General features: G+C 44.4%; 2 protein-coding genes across 4 annotated transcripts; one reads left to right on the forward strand and one right to left on the reverse strand.

The window, feature by feature from the left end:
* On the forward strand, positions 1–16353 carry fbxo11b (F-box protein 11b). Of its 2 annotated transcripts, XM_086015956.1 has the most exons (22): positions 1–457; positions 1429–1583; positions 1677–1758; positions 1861–2005; positions 2113–2242; positions 3399–3482; positions 3593–3725; positions 4067–4173; positions 4421–4532; positions 4631–4737; positions 4807–4944; positions 5447–5664; positions 5878–6058; positions 6147–6269; positions 6820–6905; positions 11739–11815; positions 11910–12053; positions 12143–12253; positions 12359–12466; positions 12594–12702; positions 12770–12868; positions 13919–16353. In XM_086015956.1, exons 1-22 carry the CDS (start codon positions 370–372, stop codon positions 14046–14048), a joined length of 2667 nt encoding a protein of 888 aa, XP_085872082.1. In that variant the 5' UTR covers positions 1–369; the 3' UTR covers positions 14049–16353. The 2 variants fall into 2 exon arrangements, with proteins under 2 accessions (XP_085872082.1, XP_085872083.1); XM_086015957.1 differs by lacking the exon at positions 1–457 and having other exon boundaries at positions 1429–1566; positions 1647–1758.
* msh2 (mutS homolog 2 (E. coli)) lies at positions 14929–27251 on the reverse strand. Of its 2 annotated transcripts, none has more exons than XM_086015954.1 (16): positions 26998–27251; positions 26695–26843; positions 25422–25691; positions 24313–24459; positions 23747–23896; positions 23520–23653; positions 22633–22832; positions 21954–22063; positions 20964–21087; positions 20375–20525; positions 20165–20262; positions 19439–19684; positions 18979–19183; positions 18666–18913; positions 17638–17807; positions 14929–17005 (listed from the first exon to the last, which is right to left on the reverse strand). In XM_086015954.1, the coding sequence occupies exons 1-16, from the start codon at positions 27203–27205 to the stop codon at positions 16829–16831; spliced, it is 2787 nt and encodes a 928-aa protein (XP_085872080.1). In that variant the 5' UTR covers positions 27206–27251; the 3' UTR covers positions 14929–16828. The 2 variants fall into 2 exon arrangements, with proteins under 2 accessions (XP_085872080.1, XP_085872081.1); XM_086015955.1 differs by having other exon boundaries at positions 16839–17067.
* Between the last annotated feature and the right edge of the window lie 214 nt (positions 27252–27465).

Below are 27465 nucleotides of genomic sequence, written 5' to 3' on the forward strand. Positions count from 1 at the left end.
AGCTTCTTTGTTAGGCGTTAGCCGGTTGGCCAGCGCGTGAGCGAAATAAGAAAGCTCCGCCGTGATTGGCCCGAGAGGTCGTGGCTCATCTTTTTTTTCTCGCGATTGTTTCCCGTGTGACTTAATGGCTCCTCCTGCTACAGACGGAGACGGAGCTGGCTTGAGCGGCGTTACGGGGGGGGGGAAGCAGGAACACGGCGGAGAAAAACGGCCAATTGCACCCCAAATACCAGCGGGTTCTCTGTCGCAGTCGTCTCGCTGTAACCGGAGAGAGGCCGCCGGAGCGCTAGAACGGAGCTGAGGGTTAAATTTAGACGCGGCTCGGCTCGAGGACAGCTCCGTGTTTTGAACCAGCGACCAACTCCCCAGATGAACTCCGTCAGAGCCACCAACCGGAGACCCAGGCGAGTGTCGAGGCCGCGCCCGGTGCAGCCCGAGCGGAACAACGGGGACAGAGGTAAGACAAGGCCCCCCGGTGGGCTCGAAAGCTACGTCGAGCGGAAGAGCGAGCCCCGGCGAACTCCCCTTGGCGGCCTCGGCGCGAGTAGAAAAGACCGAGGCTTGTCTGTGTGTAGCCTAGGCCAGGCCGCGCTTTGTTTGGCTTGACTGTAGCGCGGCTAGGCTACGAGCTAGCGGAAGGTTGGGGGGTTGTCTCCGCTGAGCCTAATGCGTATGTAGCCTGACGGCCGATGTCTCGCAGCCGATGTCGGCCCTCTTATCTCGGCTTGTGCTTGGGGGAGAAAGGGGGCTGTCCTTTCCGGACACCCTCGCCATGGTTTTTTCCCCCCCTTCGCTGTCTGTGTCGCCGCATTCCCAGCTGTCACTAACGATTCCGAGGGTGTAAATCTGCGGCGTCCCGCAGCACTGCCATCTTTGGGGTGGAACAAAAACATTCAGCGGCCGTCATTGGGGCGACGACGCTGGGCGAACACTGCGCCAAAACCGCCGCACGGACACGGATGTATGTGCCTTTGCAGCCGATTAGACAAGTGTCCATTTTGTGCGGCGGTTTGACGACTTTCTTGCTCCCTTTGCCTGCTTCCTGCCTTGTTCTGCGTGCTAACCGCCGCTGCTAGCGGCATTTGTTTACACCGTGAATTTGCCTGCTACGCACTTGGCTTTTGGAGCCTTTCGCCCGGCGTCCTGTCGCTCCCTTCAAATGTGCGGCCCGTTTTCGTTGGACTGCATCACAATCACATTGCTCACGCAGCAGCAAAATGAAGGTGTGCGTTATAGACCCCATTACAGCTTTATCAATCACGACCAACCTTTGTCTGCCTTACATGAGCCACTGTCAGCCGTGTATGGGAGCTTCAAGCTAAAATGCTCTTTTTGTCATTACTTAACACTGCACTCCGTGTTCTGCACCGCACTTTTTGTTCCACTCAAAGTGTGTGCGTGTTCTAAATATATGGATGATGTGTGTAGATGAGGAGGCTCCCGCAGCAGAGATGGCGATTGAGGAGTCCGGTCCAGGAGCGCAGAACAGTCCTTACCAACTCAGACGCAAGACGCTGCTCCCCAAGAGGAGCGCCGCAGCCTCCGCCGCTGCTGCCGCCTGCCCCAGCAAGAGCCTGATGGAGGTTTGATCTTATTCGTCGCAGCGTACGTGCGTGCGTGCGTGCGTGCGTGTGTGTATGTCTCAGTGTGGCGAGCCGGACTGTCCTTCTGTGCAGGGAGCGTCCACGTCCTCCACAGAGGCCTTCGGCCATCGGGCCAAGCGGGCGCGCGTGTCCGGTAAGAGCCACGACTTGCCAGGTTTGTGTTCTTTTTAATTCAGTCTTTGATTTGTGACGTTGCTGTTGTTTTTTTTTTTTTTTCCCCCCTCCCTTCTGACATGTCGCTGTGGTCCTTTTTCAGCGGCGCCAGCAGAACAATATCTGCAGCAGAAGCTCCCCGACGAGGTGGTCCTGAAGATCTTCTCCTACCTGCTGGAGCAAGACCTGTGCCGGGCGGCGTGCGTCTGTAAGCGCTTCAGCCAGCTCGCCAACGATCCCATACTATGGTCAGTGGACACCCCCCCAGGGCTAGCCTTATTGTTTTAATGCATCGAGCTGATGTCTGTTGTTGTTGTTTTTTTTTGGGGGGGGGGGGGGGGGGGCGATCTCCCAGGAAGCGTCTGTACATGGAGGTGTTTGAGTACACGCGTCCCATGATGCACCCCGAGCCAGGACGCTTCTACCAGGTCAGCCCCGAGGAGCACGAACACCCCAACCCCTGGAAGGAGAGCTTCCAGCAACTGGTGAGTTGCTCTCCGTGTAGCGACATGATCGGAGCCTCCTTGACGATTTAAACATTAAAAGCTGGGGAAAACGTGGTTTTTGAGACTTTTCTGGGAGTTGCAAGTAAAAAAGAAAAAAAAAAAACCAAAAAACGTGCCATTTTGCACCATGTGTCAGTTAGTGGTGAGGCAGCAATGAAAAATGCCAAAAGTAATGGCATGCCAACAGTTGAAGAAACAAACAGCCCTTTGGGATGTAACGCGTTCATAAGTAGTGTAGCGTTTGCTTAGTGTGTTATTTATTTTCATGCTGAGGCCTTTATGTAGTCAACCTGCCGCGTGGGCTTTAAGAACGCTGCGTAACAACCGCAACGGTGTGCTGGCGGTACGCAACGGCTGAATAACGAACCATGTAAACCTTTTGTAACGTTTGATAGCCGGCATGCAACGAATTCAATAGTGGCATGTAGAGGTGCAACGATTAATTATCAGATTCTATTGCTAATTGCTAATAGTGCTAATTATTTTTGATACTTGATGATTCGTTAAAACATCGTTTGATTCAAAAATTGTCCAAATGATCAAAATGTCTGATTTCCGCGGTCCTCCATGAAAGCGGACCGGATTAACTTTGTGTTGAATCAAAATGAAAACGGCTGCTTTTACTTTGAGAACCAATGATAAACATTTTTGCCTATTTTGCGACAAGTTACGGACCAAACCAGTAACTGGCTCATAATTAGTTTGTGTTTGCGCAATGTCTATTTGAAATAATGTCCTGTTTTTGACTAAAGGGATGCAAATCCAGTCATGGGCGTTTCTCTGGTTAACTGATCAGCAGATTTATTGGTTATGAAAATAATCGTTAGTTGCAGCCCTGGCGGCGTTAATAATACAAATTGTAACTGTTTAAATGACTGTCGTAAAATAAATAAATAAATAATAATAAATAACAGCATGTAAAAGTTACAACAGTATGAATAAGCAATACTATTAATTCAATAGCATTGAAACTTGCTGTTGTATGTTAAATAGCTGCTGTGTAATTGCGCATCAAAATGAGAAGTAGTTGCCTGATTTGGGTTTGGATTCGGCCACATGGCTCGGTGTGCGGCCGGCCTAAGATGTTCCCATCATGTTTGACTGACACAAGTGTGCGCGTCGGCTTCTGTTTCAGTACAAAGGAGCCCACGTAAAGCCGGGCTTTGCCGAGCACTTCTACAGCAACCCGAGCAGGTACAAGGGCAGGGAGAACATGCTGGTGAGTCAAGCGTGCCCTGCCGTTGCTGCCAGAGAGTGTCCCAACACTCTGGGCTGAAAAGTTTTTTATTTATTTATTTTTTTATGGTTTGTGTTTTGAACCCCCTTCAGTACTACGACACCATCGAGGATGCGCTGGGCGGTGTGCAGGAGGCCCACTTTGAGGGCCTCATTTTTGTGCACTCGGGCATCTACACGGACGAGTGGATCTACATCGAGTCGCCCATCACCATGATTGGCGCGGGTACGTAGCAACAGGCGTGCTGACGGCCTAGTTACAAGATGTGTCTTCTTGGATGTTGTTTTTTCTTTTTGTGTCTCTATGCTCCTGATAGCATTCACTAGGCCACGCCCCCATTCCCCTGAAAAGCACACGTTAACACAAAAGTCCTATTTTTATAAAGTTCAAAACTTGATGGTGTTTTTTTTTTAAAGGGGGGGGGGGATCTGGAGTGAATGAATGTCAGTTCAGTTCAACGTGGAAATATTGATTTGAATGACAAGCTTAGTCAAGGTCACCAACTCAACTTGTAAGTCAAGGTAACACCGTAACGAGCTCCTCCTCCTCCTCGTCGTCGTCCTCAGCGCCTGGGAAAGTGGCGGACAAGGTGGTGATAGAGAACACCAGGGATTCGACTTTTGTCTTCATGGAGGGCTCGGAGGACGCGTACGTTGGCTACATGACCATAAAGGTGAGAGAGATGACGAGAGGCATCAACCTCCTTCCGTCACGCCTCCTCAGTCAATCATTCTTCCTTCACTACTCCGATGCATTTTTTTAATCCACTTTCTTTGTTATTGACTGAAATGATTTTCCAGTATTCACACCCGCTAAAAAAAAATTTTTTTTAAAACCCGAAGTAGTTCATTGAAAAAAGTGTCTACTTGCGTTTGGCTCGCTCGACGTGGAGGGACTCAAGCACTTGGCTCTCTCCTCAGTTTAACCCCGACGACAAATCGGCGCAGCACCACAACGCGCACCACTGTCTGGAGATCACCGTCAACTGCAGTCCCAACATCGACCACTGCATCATACGCTCCACGTGCACAGGTGAGCAAGAAAAAGTCTGACGAGCATGTCCATAAGTTGGCCTCTTATTCCCGAGATGCCACGCACGACCTCGGCTGATATCCGCTCGGGCCTTTCAGTGGGCTCTGCCGTGTGCGTGAGCGGCCAGGGGGCGTGCCCGACCATCAAGCACTGCAACATCAGCGACTGCGAAAACGTGGGCCTCTACATCACGGATCACGCGCAGGTAACGCGCTCCTCGCCCGCTGCGGGCAAAAGAAAGCGGCGGCTGACGCGCACGTGCCCGTCCTTTCAGGGCATTTATGAAGACAACGAGATTAGCAACAACGCACTGGCGGGCATTTGGGTCAAGAACCACGGGAACCCCATCATCAGACGCAACCACATCCACCACGGCAGAGACGTCGGCGTCTTCACGTTCGATCACGGCATGGTGAGCGAATTGATCGGGGGCCGTTTTGAAAAACCCGGAGCAGCTTTGGTGGCGCCCGCGCTGGCGTAACGCCGACGACGCGGCTGCCAGCAGAGAGGAGCAAAAGCGGCGCCAAGTGTTGCCAACTTCAGTGATTTGGTGGCTATATTTAGCAAATTTTCCATCCCGTGACTTGATTAGCTGAGCTTCTCGCTGGTCAACATGATCAACTAAAGAGCTGTTTAAAAACAGAGATCAACACTCTAATGTTGCCGGTGCGCGAATAAGAGAAAAGACGTTAACAGCTGCTCCGTGTTGACGAAGCAATGTTGAGTGCTTGCTGTTGAACTCAAAAGATAGTTTTAGCAGTCAGGTCCCGCTTCCTGAATGTAAAAGGCACAAACGAGTGCCATTGGCGAATGGGTCCTTTCCCTGTGACCCCAACCTGGATAAGCGCGCAAAAAACGGACGCCTGGGTCGATGGCCTTGCATGTTGTCATTTGTTGGCCGCGCGTGCTTTCAGGGCTACTTTGAGAACTGCAACATCCACCGGAACCGCATCGCCGGCTTCGAAGTGAAGGCGTACGCCAACCCCACGGTGGTGCGCTGCGAGATTCACCACGGCCAGACGGGCGGCATCTACGTGCACGAGAAGGGGCGGGGCCAGTTCATTGAGAACAAGATCTACGCCAACAACTTTGCCGGTGTGTGGATCACGTCCAACAGTGACCCCACGATACGGTAAGAAAGAGCCGGTGGGGGGTGGGGGGGGTGGTATAGTAAACAGTTTATTTCACTACTTTCATCTTTTATTGCGCTTGTATATGTTATGGTGCTATTTTCTAAAATGTCCAACCAAAAGATTGTGGCGCTTTTTCGGGGGCTGTAATGAAACAGGGAAAAGTGATGTGCTCTGTTTCCACGGCGACGTTGACCTTTTTGTCGCCAACACAGAGGCAACGCCATCTTCAACGGCAACCAGGGAGGCGTGTACATATTCGGCGATGGGCGGGGTTTAATCGAGAGCAACGACATCTACGGTAACGCCCTGGCGGGAATCCAGATCCGGACCAACAGCTGCCCCATCGTGCGCCACAACAAGATCCACGACGGCCAGCACGGCGGCATCTATGTGGTAAATGTGCCTTTGTGTGCGTGCGCGCCCCCACCCCCACCCCCACCCCCTTTTGTTTCTAATCTAAACTTTTGTGACCGGCCGGCAGCACGAAAAGGGCCAAGGAGTGATCGAGGAGAACGAGGTGTACAGCAACACGCTGGCGGGCGTCTGGGTGACCACGGGCAGCACGCCCGTCCTGCGCAAGAACCGCATCCACAGCGGCAAACAGGTCCCGTCCCGCAAGCGCGCAACTCTCGCTCGACGCAATTGCCCGCCCGTGTAGTGCCTGAGTGTCACTGCCGCTCGGCAGCGGTGTTTTCCAACCTGAAGTGAGCCAAGGTGCACATTTGGAAAAAGCATGCCAGCAAGCAAGAAATGTCCTAAAGAGTCTAGAAATGATATATTGAGAGAGGGGGAGGAGTCTGAAAAGTTGGAAATTAGCTTAGTTCAACCTCTTGTAATTTGAGTGTAGTCGTTTGAGGCTAGCGGTAATGAATTCAAAGTGGGTTTGGCCAACATGCAATAATACAACCTCTCCACTTGCTAGCGCTACTATCCTCTTAAATGTGCTTCCAGAAACAACGAGGAAATGTAAGTGGTGGTCTACAACTGTGTGGATGTACAGTATGACTGCTTTCATGGTGTGGCGATCTTGACTGACATTTGTTTCCCACTGGTGAAGATTAGAATTTTTAATTTTTTGATAGTCTATAGGAAAGAGGAACAATGTGTCCCGATGTCCGATTGGTTTCATGGTGTGGCCGTTTGTTGTGTCGTAGGTGGGCGTGTATTTCTACGACAACGGCCACGGCGTGCTGGAGGACAACGACATTTACAATCACATGTACTCCGGCGTGCAAATAAGGTAACCTTCACATATAAACAGGGTGGGCCAAAAGTACGTACTCACTTTAAAAAATACAAAATAAGTCACACGCGAGTTATTAAAAGCAGGCTGTAATATGTAAGTTTTTCTTCCTTTTTTTTTTTTCATATGCTTGCAATGTTTCCAAGTAGGTTTCAGGACTTGGGTCTCAAAGGAAGCCGGCTGCTGAAAAAAAGAAACGCCTTACTATACGTGGTCACTTTTCTTTTTCCAAAAAAAGCCTGACTATACATGGTCGTTTTTTTCCCCCAAAACACCATACTATACATGGTGTTTTTTTTCCCCCCCAAAAAAACGCCTTATTTGTATGATCGTTTTTTTCCCCCCCCAAAACACCTGACCCCAAAAAACACCTTACTATACATGCTCGTTTTTTTCCCCCAAAACACCTTACTATTCATGGTCTTTTTTTTAAGGTAAGGTAAGGTACCCCGTTAACGCCTTACTATATCCTTAACACTTAAAAAAAAAAAAAAAAACGCCTTACTATACCCTTACCTCGTTTTTCGAAAAAAAACACCTTACTATACCCTTACCACTTTAAAAAAAAAAACGCCTTACTATACCCTTACCTCGTTTTTCGAAAAAAAAAACACCTTACTTATACCCTTACCACTTTTCAACAAAAAAAACGCCTTACTATACCCTTACCTCGTTTTTCGAAAAAAAAACACTTTACTATACCCATACCACTTTTTTCTAAAAAAAAAAAGAAAGAAAAAAAACGCCTTACTTTATAACCTTACCACTTAAAAAAAAAAGAAACGCCTCACTATACCCTTAACCCTTTTTAAAAAAAAAAAACGCCTTACGATACCCTTACCTCGTTTTTCGAAAAAAAAACACCTTACTATGCCCTTACCACTTTCCCAAAAAAAAACAAAAAACGCCTTACTGTATAACCATACCACTTAAAAAAAAAAAAAAAACGCCTTACTATACCCTTACCACGTTTTTCGAAAAAAAAAAAAAAAACGCCTTACTATATAACCTTACCTTGTTTTTTCGGGAAAAAAAACCCACCTTACTACACCCTTACCACTTTTTAAAAAAAAAAAAACGCCTTACTATACCCTTACCACTTTTTAAAAAAAGAACGCCTTACTATACCCATGCCTTGTTTTTTCGAAAAAAACGCCTTACTATACCCTTAACACTTTTTAAAAAAAACGCCTTACTTTTTCGAAAAAACACCTTACTATACTCTTACCACTTTTTTTGAAAAAAAAAAAAAAACGCCTTACTATATAACCTTACCTTGTTTTTTCGAAAAAAAACCCACCTTACTACACCCTTACCACTTTTAAAAAAAACACCTTACTATACCCTTACCACTTTTTTCCGGAAAAAAAAAAAAAAATGCTTTACTATATAACCTTACCACTTAAAAAAAAAAAAAAAACGCCTTACTATACTATACCCTTAACACTTTCAAAAAAAAACGCCTTACTTTTTCGAAAAAAACACCATACTATACCCTTACCACTTTTTTCGGAAAAAAAAAAAATTAAAAAAAAAACGCCTTACTATATAACCTTACCACTAAAAACAAAAAAAAATGCCTTACTATACCCTTACCTCATTTTTCGAAAAAAAAACACCTTACTATACCCTTACCACTTTAAAAAAAAAAAAAAAAAAACGCCTTACTATACCCTTACCTCGTTTTTCGAAAAAAAACACCTTACTATACCCTTACCACTTTTTAAAAGAAAAACGCCTTACTGTACCCTTACCTTGTTTTTTCGAAAAAAAACCACCTTACTACACCCTTACCACTTTTAAAAAAAAAAAAAAACGCCTTACTATACCCTTACCTTGTTTTTTCGAAAAAAAACGCCTTACTATACCCTTACCACTTTTTTCGAAAAAAAAACAAAAAAACGCCTTACTATACCCTTAACACTTTTTTAAAAAAACGCCTTACTTTTTCGAAAAAACACCTTACTATACTCTTACCACTTAAAAAAAATAAAACGCCTTACTATACCCTTACCTCGTTTTTCGAAAAATGTTTTTTTCAAACATCTGTATAAATGGCATGTCCAAGATTTGAACCTCGGTCCTCAGGTTTACAACTCCACAGCTTTATCCTCTCAGCCATTAGGGAGCTGAAAAACAAGACTGCTCATTGTCCCTATATATTCAATAGCAAAAAACGCCTAACTACATGGTTCTTGTTTTCACCAAAAAGCCTTACTATACCCTTAACTTGGTTTAAAAAAAAAAAAAAAAAAAAAATTACGATAACTTTACCATGTAACTTTACTTACGATACATGGTCGTTTTTTTTCAAACATCTGTATAAATGGCATGTCCAAGATTCGAACCTCGGTCCTCAGGTTTACAACTCCACAGCTTTATCCTCTCAGTCAGTAAAGAGCTGAAAAGCACAACTGCTCATTGTCCATATATATTCAATAGCAAAAAACGCCTAACTACATGGTAGGTGTTTTTTTCACAAAAAAACACCTTACTATACATCGTCGTTTTTTTCCAAACATCTATATAAATGGCATGTCCAAGATTTGAACCCGGGTCCTCAGGTTAACAACTCCACAACTTTATCCTCTCAGCCATTAGAGAGCTGAAAAGCAAGACTGCTCATTGTCCCTATATATTCAATAGCAAAAAAACGCCTTACTATATATCCTTACCTCTTTTTTTTAGAAAAAGAAGGTAAGGGTATACACTTACCTCGTTTTTTTAAAAATAAAGCCTTACTATGTCGTTTTTTCACAAAAAATGCCTTGCTATACCCTTACCACTTTTTTCGAAAAAAACCCCCGCCTTACTATACCCTAACCACTTTTGTCGAAAAAAAACGCCTTCCTATCCCCTTACCACTTTTTCGAAAAAAACGCCTTACTATATACACCCTTACCACTTTTTTTGAAAAAAAGGTAAGGGTATACCTTTACCCCGTTTTTCGGAAAAAAACACACCTTAGTATTCCCTTACCACTTTAAAAAAAAACAAAAAAAAACGCCTTACTATACCCTTACCTCGTTTTTCGAAAAAAAAAAAAAAAAACACCTTACTATACCCTTACCACTTTAAAAAAAAAAAAAACGCCTTACTATACCCTTACCTCGTTTTTCGAGAAAAAAAAAAAAAAACACCATACTATACCATTACCACTTTTTTCGAAAAAAACGCCTTACTATATATACCATTACCACTTTTTTTGAAAAAAAGGTAAGAGTATACCCTTACCCCATTTTTCGGAAAAAAAAAACATCTTACTATACCCTTACCACTTTAAAAAAAAAAAAAAACACCTTACTATACCTTTACCTCGTTTTTCAAAAAAAAAAAAAAAACACCTTACTATACCCTTACCACTTAAAAAAAAAAAAAAACGACTTACTATACCTTTACCTCGTTTTTCGAAAAAAAACCAAAAAAAAACACCTTACTATACCATTACCACTTTTTTCGAAAAAAAACGCCTTACTATATATACCCTTACCACGTTTTTTTAAAAAAAGGTAAGGGTATACCTTTACCCCGTTTTTCGGAAAAAAACACCTTACTATACCCTTACCACTTAAAAAAAAAAAAAAAAACGCTTTACTATACCCATACCTCGTTTTTCGAAAGAAAAAAAAAAAAAAAAACCCACCTTACTATACCATTACCACTTTTTTCGAAAAAAACGCCTTACTATACCCTTACCACTTTTTTCGAAAAAAACCCGCCTTACTATACCCTAACCACTTTTGTCGAAAAAAAACGCCTTCCTATCCCCTTACCACTTTTTCGAAAAAAACGCCTTACTATACCCTTACCACTTTTTCCGAAAAAAAAACCACCTTACTATAACCTTACCTCGTTTTTCGAAAAAAAAAAAATCGCCTTACTATACCCTTACCACTTTTTTCGAAAAAAACCCGCCTTACTACCCTAACCACTTTTGTCGAAAAAAAAAACGCCTTCCTATCCCCTTACCACTTTTTCGAAAAAAACGCCTTACTATACCCTTACCACTTTTAAAAAAAAAAAACGCCTTACTATATATACCCTTACCACTTTTTTTTAAAAAAAGGTAAGGGTATACACTTACCTCGTTTTTCGAAAAAAAATGCCTTACTATACATGGTCGTTTTTTCACCAAAAAATGCCTTACTATATATACCCTTACCACATTTCTCGAAAAAAATGCCTTACCCTTACCACCCTTTTCGAAAAAAAAAACAAAAAACGCCTTACCATACCCTTGCCCCTTTTTTTTTTTTTTAAAAAAAAGGTAAGAGTATACATTTACCTCGTTTTTTCGGGAAAAAAAATGCCTTACTATACATGGTCGTTTTTTCACAAAAAACGCCTTGCTATACCCTTACCACCCTTTTCGAAAAAAAAAACAAAAAACGCCTTAGTATACTTTGTCGTTTTTTTTCACAAAATACGCCTTACTATACATGGTGGGGTTTTTTTTTCCACAATAAACACCTTCCTATATACATGGTCGCTTTGTTCACAAAATATGCCTTACTATACACATGGTCAGTTTTTTTTTTTCACAAAAAAACACCAAATTATACATGGTCGTTTTTTGTTTTCCACAAAAGCGGCCTACTATACATGGTTAGTTTTTTCACCAAAATAGTGTCTTGGTGGTCCTTTTTTCCCCCCCCACAAAAACGTCTTACTATACATGGCCTTTTTTTCACAAAAAACGAACATGTAAGGCGTTTTTGGGGAGCGGGGGTGGTACAACAAGAACCAATCGTAAGGCATTTAAAAAAAAAAAGAAAAAAACGCCCTGCCGGGTGTAAACACAACCTGGTGTGATTTGTGTGTGGTTTCCAGGACGGGCAGCAATCCAAAGATTCGGCGCAACAAGATCTGGGGTGGACAAAATGGCGGCATATTGGTCTACAACTCAGGTCTGCGCAAAGTGTCCCCGCGTCATTTGCTTTGAGCACACACACGCACACACAAACCTGCGTCTGACGCCGGTGCGTGCGTGTGACGCGCTAGGTTTGGGCTTCATCGAGGACAACGAGATTTTCGACAACGCCATGGCGGGCGTGTGGATCAAGACGGACAGCAACCCCACCCTGAGGCGCAACAAGATACACGACGGCAGAGACGGCGGCATCTGCATCTTCAACGGAGGCAGAGGTACGGCTGCGCCTCGCACAGCGCAGCGCCGCGCGTGCGGACGCGCGCGCGCGCGCCCCTCACACACCTTGCCGCGTGTGTGCGTTCAGGCCTGCTGGAGGAGAACGACATCTTCCGCAACGCTCAAGCCGGCGTGCTGATCAGCACCAACAGTCACCCCATCCTGCGCAAGAACCGCATCTTTGACGGCTTCGCCGCAGGTCACGATAATGAACGGCCGTCACGCGTTCTTTGCAATGTCCCGTCGCCTCAAAAAGCGCCCCGCAAAAAAAAAAAAAAAAAAAAAACGCCCGTCTTCCCCCCAGGTATTGAGATCACCAACCACGCCACCGCCACCCTGGAGGGAAACCAGATCTTCAACAATCGCTTTGGGGGACTTTTTTTGGCATCGGGCGTCAACGTCACCATGAAAGGTACAAACGCTTGCGCCAAAAAGTCCACTTTGGCCAATTGTGTTTTTTTTGCCCAAAATACAAAACAAATGATGCCTCTCTAAATTTGAATTAGAAGTAAAGGCGATCATTTTGTCGTTGTTGTCAGACAATAAAATCAACAACAACCAGGACGCCATCGAGAAAGCGGTGAGTCGAGGACAGTGTCTGTACAAGATCTCCAGCTACACCAGCTACCCCATGCACGACTTCTACAGGTGAGCAGAGAACGTTGCCGCCCTGCGTGGACGGGCCGTACTTGACGGCGCCCGCCTTGTCGTCCAGGTGTCACACTTGCAACACCACAGACAGGAACGCCATCTGCGTCAACTGCATCAAGAAGTGCCACCAAGGGCACGACGTGGAGTTTATACGGCACGATCGGTGAGGAAACGTCGACGGCGCGGACGGGTTATTGTTTGCCGTTTGGAGCCGCGACAATGTGATGGAGGCGCGATGGATTTTGCGGCTCGGGAGCAACCGGCAGAGTGCGCCACTTACTGTCTGGTTTGAGTCATTCAAGCCGACACGCCAGTAAATGGCCAAGGTTTGCCGAGGTAGCCAATGTTGTCGGGATTCGTTCAAAGTCATAAACATTCTCGAAGGCGGCCAAAAAAAGAAAAAGTCTGCGAGGGTTAAAAGTGCTGGCAAACGTCTTTGGGACCATTTGCGAACCTTGAACAAACCCTGACGAAAAATCAACATTCATAAACGCAAAGCTTCGCCGCTCAATGCGATACGGGCAAAATTAATTGGGAAAAACAACTCTATTTGAGAGAGAGCAAGCTTGCGCAAGTGTACACACCCTCCTATAAAATGGGAGGTCCGGCTGGGTTTGGAATTGATCACTTTAAAGCTCCTGCGAAATGGGAGTTAGCACCAAACTGTCACCTTTTCAACTCATTCAGTACCAGACATTTATTTCCAGACCCTCATTTGGTGAAAATTTGGAAAAAAAAAAAAATTCCTGGAATTGAATGGCTGGACTGTGAAAAGACAAATGTCTTTGGGACTGAATGAGTTTTCAAATACTTCTGATTAACCACATATAAAGTTCAGATGCTCTCGTGAGTTTTATGACTTTTTTGCTGAAAGCTGACACTACACCAATGTCGGGAAGAACCCACTAGAGCAGCGTAACCTTATTTGGGGTGAATCGGGGATACTTGGCAGTTGTGTGTTGACTTCCATTTAAAAAGGCCACACCCCCAGTTTTAAGAGAGTGCGCGCACATCTCGGTTATGTTGATCTCTTGTGACAGATTTTTTTTCCCTGCAATTGAGTTGTACAGGTTACTGGTCACAATGGTGGAAAACATTGAAATAATTCATCCTGGTCTCATTTGTGTAATATTTATAAACAAAAACAAAAAAGGGGGTGGAGACTTACGTCCACGTTGCTGACGTTGCTGACATGGTTCCCCCTCTACTCCAGGTTTTTCTGCGACTGCGGAGCAGGCACGCTGTCCAACCCGTGCACGCTGGCGGGCGAGCCCACGCACGACACGGACACTCTGTACGACTCGGCGCCGCCTATCGAGTCCAACACGCTGCAGCATAATTGAAGAACAGGGCGGAAGGGACTGGCGGCACGATATCGCACACACCACAGCGCGTCGCGCACACACAAACACGCAGAAGCCCCTCCCGCTCCCCGCACCCGACCCCATAGAGACGCTGAGACGTGCGGCGCAGAAGGCGAGGAAGTGCAGGCGAAGCTCCACTAGGGGGAGGCAGAGGAAAGACTTAAGAGATTCCTCGCACCTGTGTGTAGTTTTTGTGTGCGTGTGGAGCACTTCTGCTTTTTTTTTTTTTTTTTTAAGAAAAGAAAAAAAGGAAAAAAAAAAAAAAAGACATTCTGATCAATGGATTTTATTTCAACGCTTTATCATGTAGTTTTGTATTTCCAAGCAAAAAGCTGACTGTATTTGAATGTCTTTTATTTTATTATATATTATAATTATTATTTCTTTGGTTAGCGTCCTGTCCTGTCTCCCGTCCCATCCCCCGTCTAAACGGCTGCAGATGCTCCTTGGTGAGCCAGTGCTCAAGTTCTTTCTGTGAAAGAGAATCTGGTTTAAACACTAAAGAACCCTCTCTCTGTGTTTCGGCTTGATTGACAGGTGGGGCCACTCCGCCCACTCTTGTACAAATGTGTGTAACCTGTGTGTGTGTGTGTGTGTGTGTGTGTATACAGTTTGATGCAGTCAGTGTTTTATGGAGAGGGTTCCAATAGGATGCGTCTGAGCTCCTTTTTTTTTTTTTTCTTTTAAACTGGACCACCAAGAGTTGATCTGCAGTCCCCACCCTTCCTCCCTAATTTCGCACCCCCCCCCCAGTGTATCGTGGTGACTGTGGCTCCTCATGCAGCCTGAATCGTATGCATGTACCATAACATCTAGACTTAATATATTGTGAAGTATTCAATAACCATTATGTAGATGCTAGTTGGAATTTGAAAAAAAAAAAAAAAAAAAAAAGGGGGGTATACTTTTTTTTTTCCTCTTTCTTTGGAAGGAAAAAAAGAGGAAAACAGGAAACTGGCCATTTTTAAGAAAATAAAACTTTATTAGATCTGAGGAGTCTTCTTGTATTATATTTAGCAGTGTTTGTTCTGATGGCTGATCTTATAGTTACATCGGGTTTTTTTTATATTCATACTAATTTTCTCATCTAATGCTCATTCAAGCGGAAGTCAACGCAAAAAATGTTCTTTTCATGATTATGTTCTATGCTCCTTCACTAGTCTAAACTAATCAAACACTACTTTGATTAATATTGTGTTTGTGGAATAGGAATTAAGCAGCTAAATTCAGCCGTTTTAATCTATCACCGGAGGCGGCCACATTTTGCCACTTGCTGTCGACTGAAAATGACATCAGAGTTGCTCAGGGCTCAGCTAACAACCAATCATGGCTCAGCTTCAGAAAACTGCTCAGAAAATGGTCGCCCCCTGAGATCAACAAAAACGGGTTGATTATAATGCTTAACTCGTATTTCACAAACAATATTAATCCATTCCAATTTTATTTTATAGATGTATACAGCATAGTTAGTTTTGCTATTAGCATACCACAGCTGCTGTGTCCATAGAGGCCATAAATAAATAAATAAAAACGATATATGTATGGAGAGGTCTGGTGCAACTGAACATTTTGAGTGGTTTGAAAGTAAAAAAAAATATTCATTCACTTAGTTATCACACTTCAAAGTGTTGTCCATCTTTTGGTCAAAATACCGCGAGGGGTAAAAACGTCAACATGGCACGAGGGTTAAAGATATGCTGACTTGGGGGGGGGGGAAGACAAACACACACACACACACACAACCATTTTGTCACTATTATCCCAAATTACACAACACAAAAAGTGTGCAATGTAGAGATTTTTTTTTTCTTTTTCTGAAAGAACATACATTGTTGGAGGTTTTCAGCAAAAAGAAAACATTTTCTGTTACACTTGTTTCCCCCCCCAAAAAAATAGCGTTTCACATTAAAAAGGACAACTTTTCAGCATTAGAAATGCACAAAAAAAAAGAAGTGTAGCTATAGGATTTTTTCTTTGTACAGTTTCCCCCAAAAATGGAAAATGTGAATTTTTCCGTTTCATAGAGAGATAATCTCACTAAATTAAGAAAAAGAAATATTAATCCTAAACAGTCTTTATTTCAAATAAAAAGAAAACCTCAAAAGTGGAGATGCATGTTTTTCCCCCTAACATTTTTGTCTGCTTTTGTGTTTTGAGAGGGGGGGGGAGATAAACATTCCCCCTCCAAAACATTTTATTTTTGTTATCCCAAAATACAGAAAACATATTCTGTTGAGATTTGGTAAAAAAATAAAATAAAAATAAAAAATCTTTTGACTATGTATCCCCATGGTTTGTGTTTTTTTCATTCTGCTGAATAAAAAAAAAGAGGATAAAGTGTCCTCAAGTCAACCAGCTCGGCTGTGACATGAATGATTTCAAGTGCTATAGAAAATGCAAGGAGGAATGTTTTGACCTCAGCAAGCACAGTTCGTGTCTTTTTGAAGCGTGGCGGAGCCTGCTGTAAATTGTTTCGATTGCCAACGCTTCAAGTGACAAAATGTCGCCAATGTCACAGTTTAAAGCAGATTAAAATGCATCAAAATGATTTGAAAATAACAGAAGACCTTCCCGGAACAAAGCTTTACTGACAAACTGTACAACATACTCTAAGGGCTTCAGCAGCTTGAAATGAACGAAAAGGTTGCCACTATGTGGAAAAAATTTGTTTTTCAGAAAGACGTACAAACAAAAGTGACCTTGTTGTATTTTGTGGTATAGTTGTTTTCCACGGGTGACACCAAGCAAGTGTGAAACAATCAAGACGTGGTAATAGGAAACGAGCGTGCGAGCAGCTCAGAAACGTACGCGTTATTTTTGCCGAGCAGTGCCTCCTTCATGCGCCTCAAGGCCGCCTTCACCTCCTCCTCAGTCATGGTGGCGGTGGGAAGTGACTTGGCTTCCTCAAGGAAGTCTCGGATCAAGTTTTCTCCGACCTGGTGGGAGAAGACGGATGACGGAAGTCTAGTGCCGTTTTGAGGGTCGGGTGTCTGCGCCGCTACGACAAAAGATCGAGAAATTGAACCGTCCCAAATGTCACCCCTATGTTGCGCTGCATTTTTCACACCAAGGTCGCTCAAAATAGAGGTCCGTAAAATTTGACATATATTAGGTCGTATCATATTTTAAGTGCACAGTATTAGTCTAAAGCACAATTGTTATTCTGTCAATGGTGTAAAACAAGAAAAAAAAAATCCAACAAGAGTTGGGTTACCTTCGCGAATTACTACAGATTTTTTTTTTTTTTTCAATTATTTTGCAAGCACACTTTTTTGATATTGTGACAAGTTACAAATTGATTTAGGCAATTACATTATTAGGCAAACAATATCTAAGTACATATTGGGAAACAAACTAGTTACATTGGAACCTCACTTTAATGGACTAATAGCCGTTAGCCAATCATATTGAAGTACTTTTTTTGCAGCCCAAACCACAAAATACAGTACAACAGTAGGCCACTCATTTCATTCTCACAGCATTCAGGGGTCCATACAGCAATTGTTTAACCGGCGGAAGGAATCTGAGGCGGCACCCAAAAAGTTTCCAAAGCCCTGACGTCGCTTACTTGTTTGTCGCTGCGCCGTCTCTTGGCCTCTGGCTCGTCCCCCTTGGCAGACGACGCTGGCTCCTGAAACTCCTCCAGTTCCTCGGCCTTCTCCTTCGCCATGGCAACCACCGACGGCGGAAAACATGCCAACTCCGCCACGTGGATCCCGAAACTCTGGTCGCACACACCTGGCAGGAAGCGCACAAACTTTTTAATCACAATGTTTTGTTTATTTTAAAACTATGACATTTTTTTTTTTTTTTTTGCCTTTGTTGCTGTTATTTTTGTTTTTTAAAATTACAACCAAGTCATAGATGTAATAGGCAAGATGTAAGTCTGCTCCTTGTGTGGCCCAGGATGTAATGGAATAATTCTTCCCCGAATTCCACAAGGTGGCGGTTTCAAGCTGGAAGTGACTTTAGCCAGCATGCAATCTTGTCTCACCAGCGAGACGCATGTGGAGCATCGATTTGCTGGCGGATTTTAGGGGGGGGGCGATCGAGGAGGGGCGCTCAAACACGAACAAAAGAGCCCTGTGAAGAGCGCTTCGTCCCACTGGATCACGCACAGTTCATTCAAGTGTGCACACACAAATATATATACTTATCCTCACCGCAAGGGAATTCAAAAGTAACCATACGAAATAGAAACAAAAAAAAAAAAAACATTTTAGTGTGCGCTTTCATGCTCATTTAAGTTTGTTCCCTGCGCCCCTGCCCCACTCTCATTTTGGGCTGAACAATTCATCAAATTCAAATCACCTCGCAATGTAGTAGAATTCGATTTTCAAACGAAAAGGTGAAACTTTTGAAAAACAATAGCAAATCTTCATTTGGGTCTGTTGGTAAGCTGTATTTTTTTTGTTCCACAAGTATATTGTAATCAATATTCTAATTGGTGCTTTAAGATGTGCAGTCCACACGTTTACTCGTCGTTGTTTCATGAAACGTTGCAGTGATAAAGTGATTTTTCAACGTTCAACCCTAACACGTTTGCCTTGCGCTAGCTACGAAAGGAAAACGTCGGCTAGCGTGTCGGCGACTGACCCGGCTTGACTCTGTAGAGCATGGTGAGCGTGTTCTGCGACGTCAACGCCGTGACGTGCAGGTTGTGCACGGCGGGCTGCTGCGTCGCCAGCGCCGTCAGCTCGTGGAAGTGCGTGGCGAACAGACAGAAGCAGCCGACGCGAGCGGCGATGTGCTCGCTGATGGCCCAGGCCAGGCCGAAGCCGTCGTAGGTGGACGTGCCGCGGCCCAGCTCGTCCACGATGACCAGCGACTTGTCCGTGGCCGAGCTGCGGCGAACGAGTCGCACGTTAGGCCGCGGCCGAGACGGCGCTAAGGGACGGCGAGATCCTACCGCAAGATGGCCGCCGTCTCCAGCATCTCAGACATGAAGGTGGACACGCCCTTCACCTGGCTGTCTCCGGCCCCCACCCGGGCCAGGATGCTGTCAATCACGCTGAGCTCCGCCTCCTCGCAGGGCACGAAGCAGCCGATTTGCGCCATCAAAGCGATCACGCCAACCTGGCGGATGAACGTCGACTTTCCGCCCATATTTGGCCCTGAAGACCAAATGACGGACAAATACTTTGGCAACAAGCAATGCAAGCAAATGACAAATAGTTTGGGGAATATTTTTCAGGAACAGTTTTGCAATTCTGTACATGTGTAGACAGAGCTCCAAAGAGTCAAAAACGACACCTCCTGTAAATGGAGTTGCCCTAAAAAAAAAAAAAAGTTTTAAATTTATTTTGACGTGTAGCAAATGGTTCTATAAAGTTGTAAAGGAATGATATGGCTAATTTGGGGCCACTCGCCTGTGACAATGTAGAAGCTCTTTTGGCCCTGCACAAAAGCCACATCGTTGGGGATGAAGCAGGTGTCGGCGTCCGCCTCCATGCAGGGGTGGCGCGCCTGCCGCAGCTCCAGGCGACGGGGGCCGTCGGACAGCAGGCGTGGACGCACGTAAGGCACGGGCGCCGACACCGACACCGTGGCAAAGCTGACTACCGCGTCCAGCAGCGCCACCACATCGCCAAGTGTCTGCAGAGGGTCCACGTAGCCTAGTTCCAGTTTGAAAAAAAAAAAATAACAACACATCATGCAATTACTCTTAGGGCTGAATGACCGAAAAATAATCGAATTTAATTATTTTTTCCAAGGTGCTCTTCTTTTTTTTTTTTTTAAACGCGCAGCAAATTAATCTGTATAATGATAAACAATCACAGATTTAGCATATACAAATGTTTTGGTGTTATATGTAAGGCTTATGTCAAAATAAGGGCAAATGAACCACAAATTAATATGAAAGACAGTTTATCTAATTAATTAGTTAACTTGTTTCATTTATTTATATAGATATATATATATAATATATATATATATATATCCCCGCCAAACAGAACAAAAATAAAAAAGTCCACCAGGCTCTCTGTGCATGGATAGTGTGGATTTCTGAAGTTCGAGAGTCTGCTGGCAGTTGAGACGCAGCTCATCACATACCCATCGAATGGATGACACGCACACGCACACGCATTCCACACCTGAGGCGATGTTGATGATCTCTTTGACGATAGCGTTCTGCGCCTCCTCGTACTCTTCCCTGCTGCGCCCGTAGTCCTCGTTGAGCGCGCTCAGCTTGCTGCCAGGTCAGGTCAGGTCAGGTCAGACAAAACGGGCAGCGGCGCACAGAGGCGTGAGAAGGCAGACGCAGAGAAACGCAGACAAGGAAACGCACAGACGAGCACAGCAACCTGTTAGTGAAGCGCACGCCATTCTTCTGCACGTCCAGTGTGGTGAACTTTTTGTTGTTCCTCAGGTTCTTCTCCTCCTTGCAGGTGACGCGCAGGTAGAAGCCCAGCACGCCGCTCGACTCCAACTTCACCGTCTTGCCGGCATCCAAACCTGTGACGCCGTGACCAGAACGCTCCGAATGTCAAACGCTTTCAACATTCCTGCCGTGCAGAGTCTTTGATAGGGCCGTCCGTCTCTACTTTATCGCATACACTTAAGAGGTGTCTTTTCATTTTTCCTCCATATTGCTGCTATACTATATTGATTGGGGATAACGTTGCCTGGAGGCCTGAAGTTGACCCATTTATTTTACGCCCTGTAACACAGCAGCAACGCACATTTCCACGCCGCCTCCTGTCCAACATCACCGAATCCTGTACATTGGTTCAGGACAAAGTGAACATTTGACCGCGAGGCCAAGAATTTCTATGGCTCCTCAGCACACGTTATCTATCTCGATCCTCAATTATCTGCTCCGCACTTTGATCGAATTGTTATGACCTGCGGATGCACCCGGCGTGAGCGCGCGCGCCAGCGTGTTGTCGTCACCTAGCTCTCTGGCGGCGGCACCGAGCACGGCCTGCATGCTCTTCTCCATGGCGTCCATCTTCTCTCGGAGCTCACTCAGCACGGGATCGAACGAGGCTTTCACCAGGAACTCATGGTGTTCAATCTGCGATCGGGTTGAAATGACACCATCGTGAGCATTCACGCGTTCGGCTAGGCGCTGTGAACATCAACGCCATGTACGCGACCTGAGATGACGCCTCAAATAAAGTCGGAAACCCACGAATGGTATCAATATTCGTGAAGGGTCGTTGATTGTGAGTTTTCCACAGCTCTTGGAGGATTTCAACTGAAGAAGCCACTGACTGGACAAAGGTTTTATACATGCCTGAATTACTGTAGCGGTTGATAGTTTTTCAAGATTCCCACCAGTTGGGAGTCAACTTGGCCTTTAATCACAGGATTCCATCTTTGATTGAAACAGTAAATAATAATAAACTCGGGGCTGTGTGAAAGCCACGTGTCTAAGGTCTACCAATTCTTCTGGAATGACGTTTCTATCTGCTACAGGGGCTGAGATGGCAATTATTTGGGAGGTGTTGAATTTCTGGGGGAACCTCGGGTTTAAGGGGGGGATTCAAAACTGTGGAAAAATCAATACATTTATATTGAGGAGGGAAAAAACTTTTTTTTTTTCCTTCAAAGACCAGAGAATAAGTCAATTTGTCATGTTTAGTAGCATGTAACGCATAAAAAGCTCTCCAAAGACCAAAGCATTCAAGTTCATTAAATTCAAAGAAACAACAAATGAGCAACAAACCGATTCATATCGACTCATCACTTTTTGACGAGGCCATGGGCCGGTTCAAGCTGTATTGAGACCGATTCATTAGTTCATGTACTAATGCGCACACATCTTTGCAATCAGATTTTCCGACACAAGCTTTCGTTACACCCGTAAACATGATCATCCAAGCGCATCCCCAACACTTTCTCATTTAAGCATGAGAATAAAGTGTAAGAAAGTCACACCTGGTTCATGTCCAGGGTTGTCTCAATCATCTCCTGGTACTTGCTGAAGTCACCTTGGAGGTCCTTGAGGGGGGAGATGAAGACCGCCTGCAGCAGGACCCCGTGGTTGCCTAGGAAACAAAACAACATCACAGGCTGGAAAAGAGTGACGAAAGTGCATGAAAACATCACACATCAATGCCATAAACCCCCCGCCCCCTTTTGTTCCAAGAAAACACTATAAATGGCCATCGTAGCACATCGAGAAAGGCAAATGACAGCATTGCATGATGTGGTCGACAGTGCATATAATGTACTTAACATGTATATAGGATGGGCCCCACTTACAATGTTGCTTCCTTTGCAACTCGGAAGGACAGAGAAAGGAGGCCAAAAGCCTTAGCTAAGGAACAGACAACATAACGGGAATAATTGTTTTGTGTATGACGAGAAAGGAGCCCGTATATGTATAAGTCTGTGATTGGTTTCAAGAAAAATAAATCAAATCCAAGAAGGTGGCAATTCAAAAAGCATTATTTTTATTGAAGGAGGGACAAAATCTATAATAGGAAATCAGATTCCCCCCCCCCCCCAGGCTATATCGCCCAGCCAAATGAAAAAGTGAACGACACAAAATGTCCCCTGGACCTCTTTTTTAAGGGTTTAGAAGAGAGGTTTGCCACGGGGCAAAGTGTGCCACCTGAATATCTGTCCAGCGCGGTGACGAGCGCGGGGATGTGGCTGACGGCCTGGTGCACGCGGTAGCAGTCCTGCAAGGTGGCGCTGTGGCGGTGGAACTTCTTGGCCAGCCGCTGGAGGTCGGGGAAGCGTCGCAGAAGGTCCTCCTGGCACGTCTGCCTCAGCTCTGAATCGCACACCAAACTCTCCACCAGGTCCAGCCTGCACGTCGGCAAATCTCGTAAGGTTTCCGATCAAGACAACCCTCTGTGCATCATTTGATGTGGCCCGCAAAAGCTTGCCATTATTTTTCCTTTGATTTTTCCTTGAAAAAAAAAAAAAAAAAACTTGCTTTCTTCGATTAAAAAAACAGTAACAGACATTGGGTGCTTATTTAACCAATAAAAAAAATCTGTAAATATCTCACGTAGCATGCTATTTTGTCTCCTATTAGGAAAATCCGCTTTATTGTACGGATCTCATATATAATCAGGCTGGTGAAGTGGTGTCTGTGTTGTAGTATTGGAACATTTTTATGGGGCCGAGTACAGAAGAGCAGTATCAACACTAATATGTTTTCTTTTTGTTCTCCATTTGTTTCTAAATAGACAAAAAGCAACTTGTTGTGAATGAAGAAAAGAATAAATCAGAGTATGTAATTTGGGGTTATGAAAAGAAACCTATTAAGTAAAGGACAAGCCTCGTGTTCAAGTCACACGCTTGAACGCCATGAAACATAGCCAACCAGGATTTTTGGCATACTGTTCCACTCCGGGCCATTTCTGTGGTTTCCCCATTCCAAGCAATTCCTCGAGGATGTGGCCCTCAATGAAAACCAAAAAAAAAGCTCGACACCTTTGTTCACCCTTGTTTGCAGCAGCGACAGGCGCAAACGCATAAATACATTACCTCTCTTCGATTTTAGTTTTGTCCAGGAGCGGCTGCTTAATCCAGTGATTGACCAGTCGCTGGCCCTGAGGTGTGCGACACCTGTTCAACAGCCCGGCCAACGAGTGGGCGCCGCTGGTGTCGTCTGGTGCGCCCTGAAAAAAAAAAAAAAAGGCCAAAAGTGTCATACGCAGGAAGCGAGAATTAAGGACACACACACACTAATGCGAGCGAGTGTTATGGCCCACCTGGAATAGGTTGAGCGCCCTGACGGCAGCGTTGTCCAGCCTCATGTACTGACCCAGCTCCAGGGAGGTGAGGCTGAAGGAGTTGAAGTTGGACTGGTCGGAGAGCAGCTCCAGGTAGCGCACCACTGCGGCCAAGCAGGACACGGCCACCTGCCCGGGAAAGCGCAATGAGACAATGCGGTCTCAAGCAAACTGCTGGACTGCACTCTGTAAGCACTGAATTGATCTAGACACTGTATGAATACATACATAAAATATACATACATATAAAAAATTTAAAAAACGCACACACAAAGCCTACCTATCAACTGTATGAAGCAGTTTGTTTCTTTAAATGGCAGCCTTTGCGATTTGAAAATGGCTTTCTATTCTGCCATGTCGATTTGAATATGATTCATTGGTCAGGCCTAGCTGCAGCCCTGCACAGCACTTTAAGTCACCCTGCTGCTTTTAAACACGCCGTACAAATCAATTTGATGTGTGCTTTTGTTAACAACATTTTCAGATTGGAGCGCGAAGGCTCCCAGCGTGACACTTCCCAGCATTCGCCTCCCTCTGGCCCTCACCTGTTTGTCGAGCTCCGGGAGGGTGTCGCTGGCCACCGCCTCTCCCCGCTTGGATCTCAGCAGTCTGTTGAGGTCCTGGACCACGTCCTTGCTACTAAACTCGGCTCGCTTGCGGTCGGAAACCAGCATGCCGCCGCGCTGCACCACCTGCACAGCATACGCCACCCCAAGCATGATTGTTGAGGATCGAGACAGCGGCCGTGACGCACTGCTCCGTTTCAGTCGACTGAACGCTGCTTGTATTTTGGGGGTTTTAAAAACAACAAAACACTGTCACACTGTAACGTGTTGCATAATGAAAAAATGAAGATCAGATGCACTTTACAATGAATAACACTTGCACCAATGCCCTTGGCAGGCAGACAATGACATTCTTTTAAAAAATGATTTCGTTTGCAATGCTCAGAATTTATCTGATTGGTCAGTATGGGAAACTGGGGAAATACAACTGTTGATTAGTAGTCTAAACTTTTTTTTTTTTTTTGCAAGTGTCAAAAACAATGTTTCTGGGGGGGCCATTACTCGAGTAATCGATGGAATAATCGATTCTAAAAAGATTCATTTGAGACAGTCCTAAAGATATTTGATGTTTTTGAGTTGTTCTTTGATAGTTTTTTAAAAATAGTTTTTTTTTGTTGTAAAACACTGAAATGTTTCGCTCGTCCTAGTTTAGTGAGTGAGGACATTGTTTTATCATATAGTATTGACTCATGTTTTTTTTTTTTTACATTGTTCTATTTGTTTGTATTGTGTTTTTTGTATTGTATCAAAGCATATTTTTTGTATCGCATCCTACCATATTCATTTTGAATTGTATTATATTGTATTGTCATATTTTTGGTATTGCTGTTTTTTGTCTTGTATCGTAGCATGTACTGAACCATACATTTTGTTTATATTGCATTGTACAGTACTGCTATTTTTGTATTGTATGGTTTTTTTGTATCACCTCGTATCGTATTTTTCACAATTGTATCACAGCTTATTTTAGTATTGCATTTCTTAGTATCAAATGTTTTTATTGAATCGTATATTTTTTTTACTGTATCAAATTGTACTTGAATTCTACAGTGTCATATTTTGTCATTTAGGGGATGACAAAAACAAACCTCCCGCAGCTTGTTGCCTTCTGCGCTGCTGTCCCCCTGAGTGAGGAGGCACTCCTTGGGGCCGAGCTGTACAAGAAGTGACTCCAGGTTGGAAAAGATCTCATTGTCAGGGAACTCGCACACGCCCACGGTGCGCTGCGTCGCATCCACGTAGCCCACGCCCACCACGCCGGAGGCGACGCGCACAGCCACCACACCCGTGCTGCCTTCTGTACCATTTGCGCCGCCGAACAGTATCTCCTCGAACTGGGTGAGGTTTCCTGGAGAGGCCTAAATGGAGAAGGAAGAGATCGACAATTCAACATACAAGTCTGATTTTACAAATCGTGTTCAATGTGAGAGGTTTTTTTTTTTTTAACAATGTCGATCTATTACTAAGGTGTGTCGTACCTGCATTTTCCCCACTACGGAGTACAGTGGCACCTTAACTTTCTAATATAATTTGTTCCATCACCATGATTGTAACTCCACTTATACACATCTGAAATTAACTTTTCCCATTGAAATAGATGGAAATGCCGATGATCCGTTCCAGACTAACCAAAACACCAACATTTTTTGCAACATCGAAGAATAGCACGGTATGGTATCGTTCTGTATAACAAGTAACAATTACTTTAATAATCGATTCATCTATTGATCTTTTTTTATTATTAATTGGATAAAAAAAAAGACTTTCATTTCATTCTTTACTTCATACATGGCAGTGCACAAACGCGCAGCATGGAAAAGCAAGCGCTGTTAAAGTTATAAGTTAGTCACTGACTAATCAGCAACTGATTGGTATGCAGGACAGTTGTTTCACTAACCACATTGGGCATCAAAAAACCCACTTGAACTCACGGCTCTGTTATCTGTGTTTGGTCATGTGATGTTCACAGTGCAAGCACGAGGGCGGCACTTTGATGTTAATTTCAGTCAACAGCAGGGGGATGTGCTGCGTAAAATGTCAGCCTCCTGAGATGGCTGAAAATGGGCAGGCTGATCTGTTCACTCTTTTTCCACAAACGCAAGCTTAACCAGAATACGGTGTTTCAAACAGTGAGGGCAAATTGAATATATTATTGCAAAGAAAATAGTTGTCTTGAGTTTGCTAAATCCTGGTATCGGTGTTGGATTGTAAAGCAATATTGAAAGAGAGAGACGTAATGATATATTATTTATCCTATGAGGTACATTAAATTGTAACAGCAGAAAAAAACATACACACAATCACTTACATTATGTAATATCCTAACGTATACGCATGTTTGCTTATACTTTACACACAAACCTTGAACTCAATCTTCCAGTCATGCTCCTTGCTGCTCTTGCTGTGGTTCCTGTACACCTCGACGCGGTACTGCCTGACCAGGAGCAGGTCCCTCACAAAAGCCTCAAAGTTGAGCTTGCTCAGCACCACGCTCTCCAATTTACGACTCCCTGGCCACCGAGACATGTCAAATTTAAAAACGTACACGCATTTCTACCATTTTGGGGCCAAGACATAAAAAGTCAGCCCATTTGGGTTGTGCTCATTAAAAAGCAGCTGATAGCATGTGGCTAGCTGATACTAAGCTACGCCCCGCTAGCTTACCGGAACCCAAGTGCTTGATGACGCCGTTCGTCTTGAAAACTTCTTTCGCAGCGAAAGCGGCGTCTTTCCCGTGGACCGTGTAGTAGTCGCCGCGGTCGAATATGCGGAAGGTTGTGTCCGGTTTCTCCGGCATGGAGAAGAAGAAGTTGAGGAAGCCGTGTTCGGACGCGCTGTCCATGGACAGGTTCTGCTTCGGCTGCACCGCCATGTTGGAATCTCCCGCCACTGCACGCGAGTCCAAACAGGAAGTGAGCTTGGATTTTGTTGCCTTGAGAACGCTTCTGTCCGAAATTACTTGTTGATTTTTTTATTTTCATTTTGCCTTGAATTGCATCTCACGCATAGAGATTTTGGTGTTGTTGGTTTTTTTACTTTTAAAGAGATTTTTTTTAATAACGAAATTATTTTCATTACTTTTTATCTTCCTGTCTTACAACTCGCAAAAGACCTTTTCACCATTACGTCACA

This window comes from Filicampus tigris, chromosome 19 (assembly GCF_054856515.1).
Source record: "Filicampus tigris isolate MCC_2025a chromosome 19, RoL_Ftig_1.0, whole genome shotgun sequence".
Taxonomy (NCBI): domain Eukaryota; kingdom Metazoa; phylum Chordata; class Actinopteri; order Syngnathiformes; family Syngnathidae; genus Filicampus; species Filicampus tigris.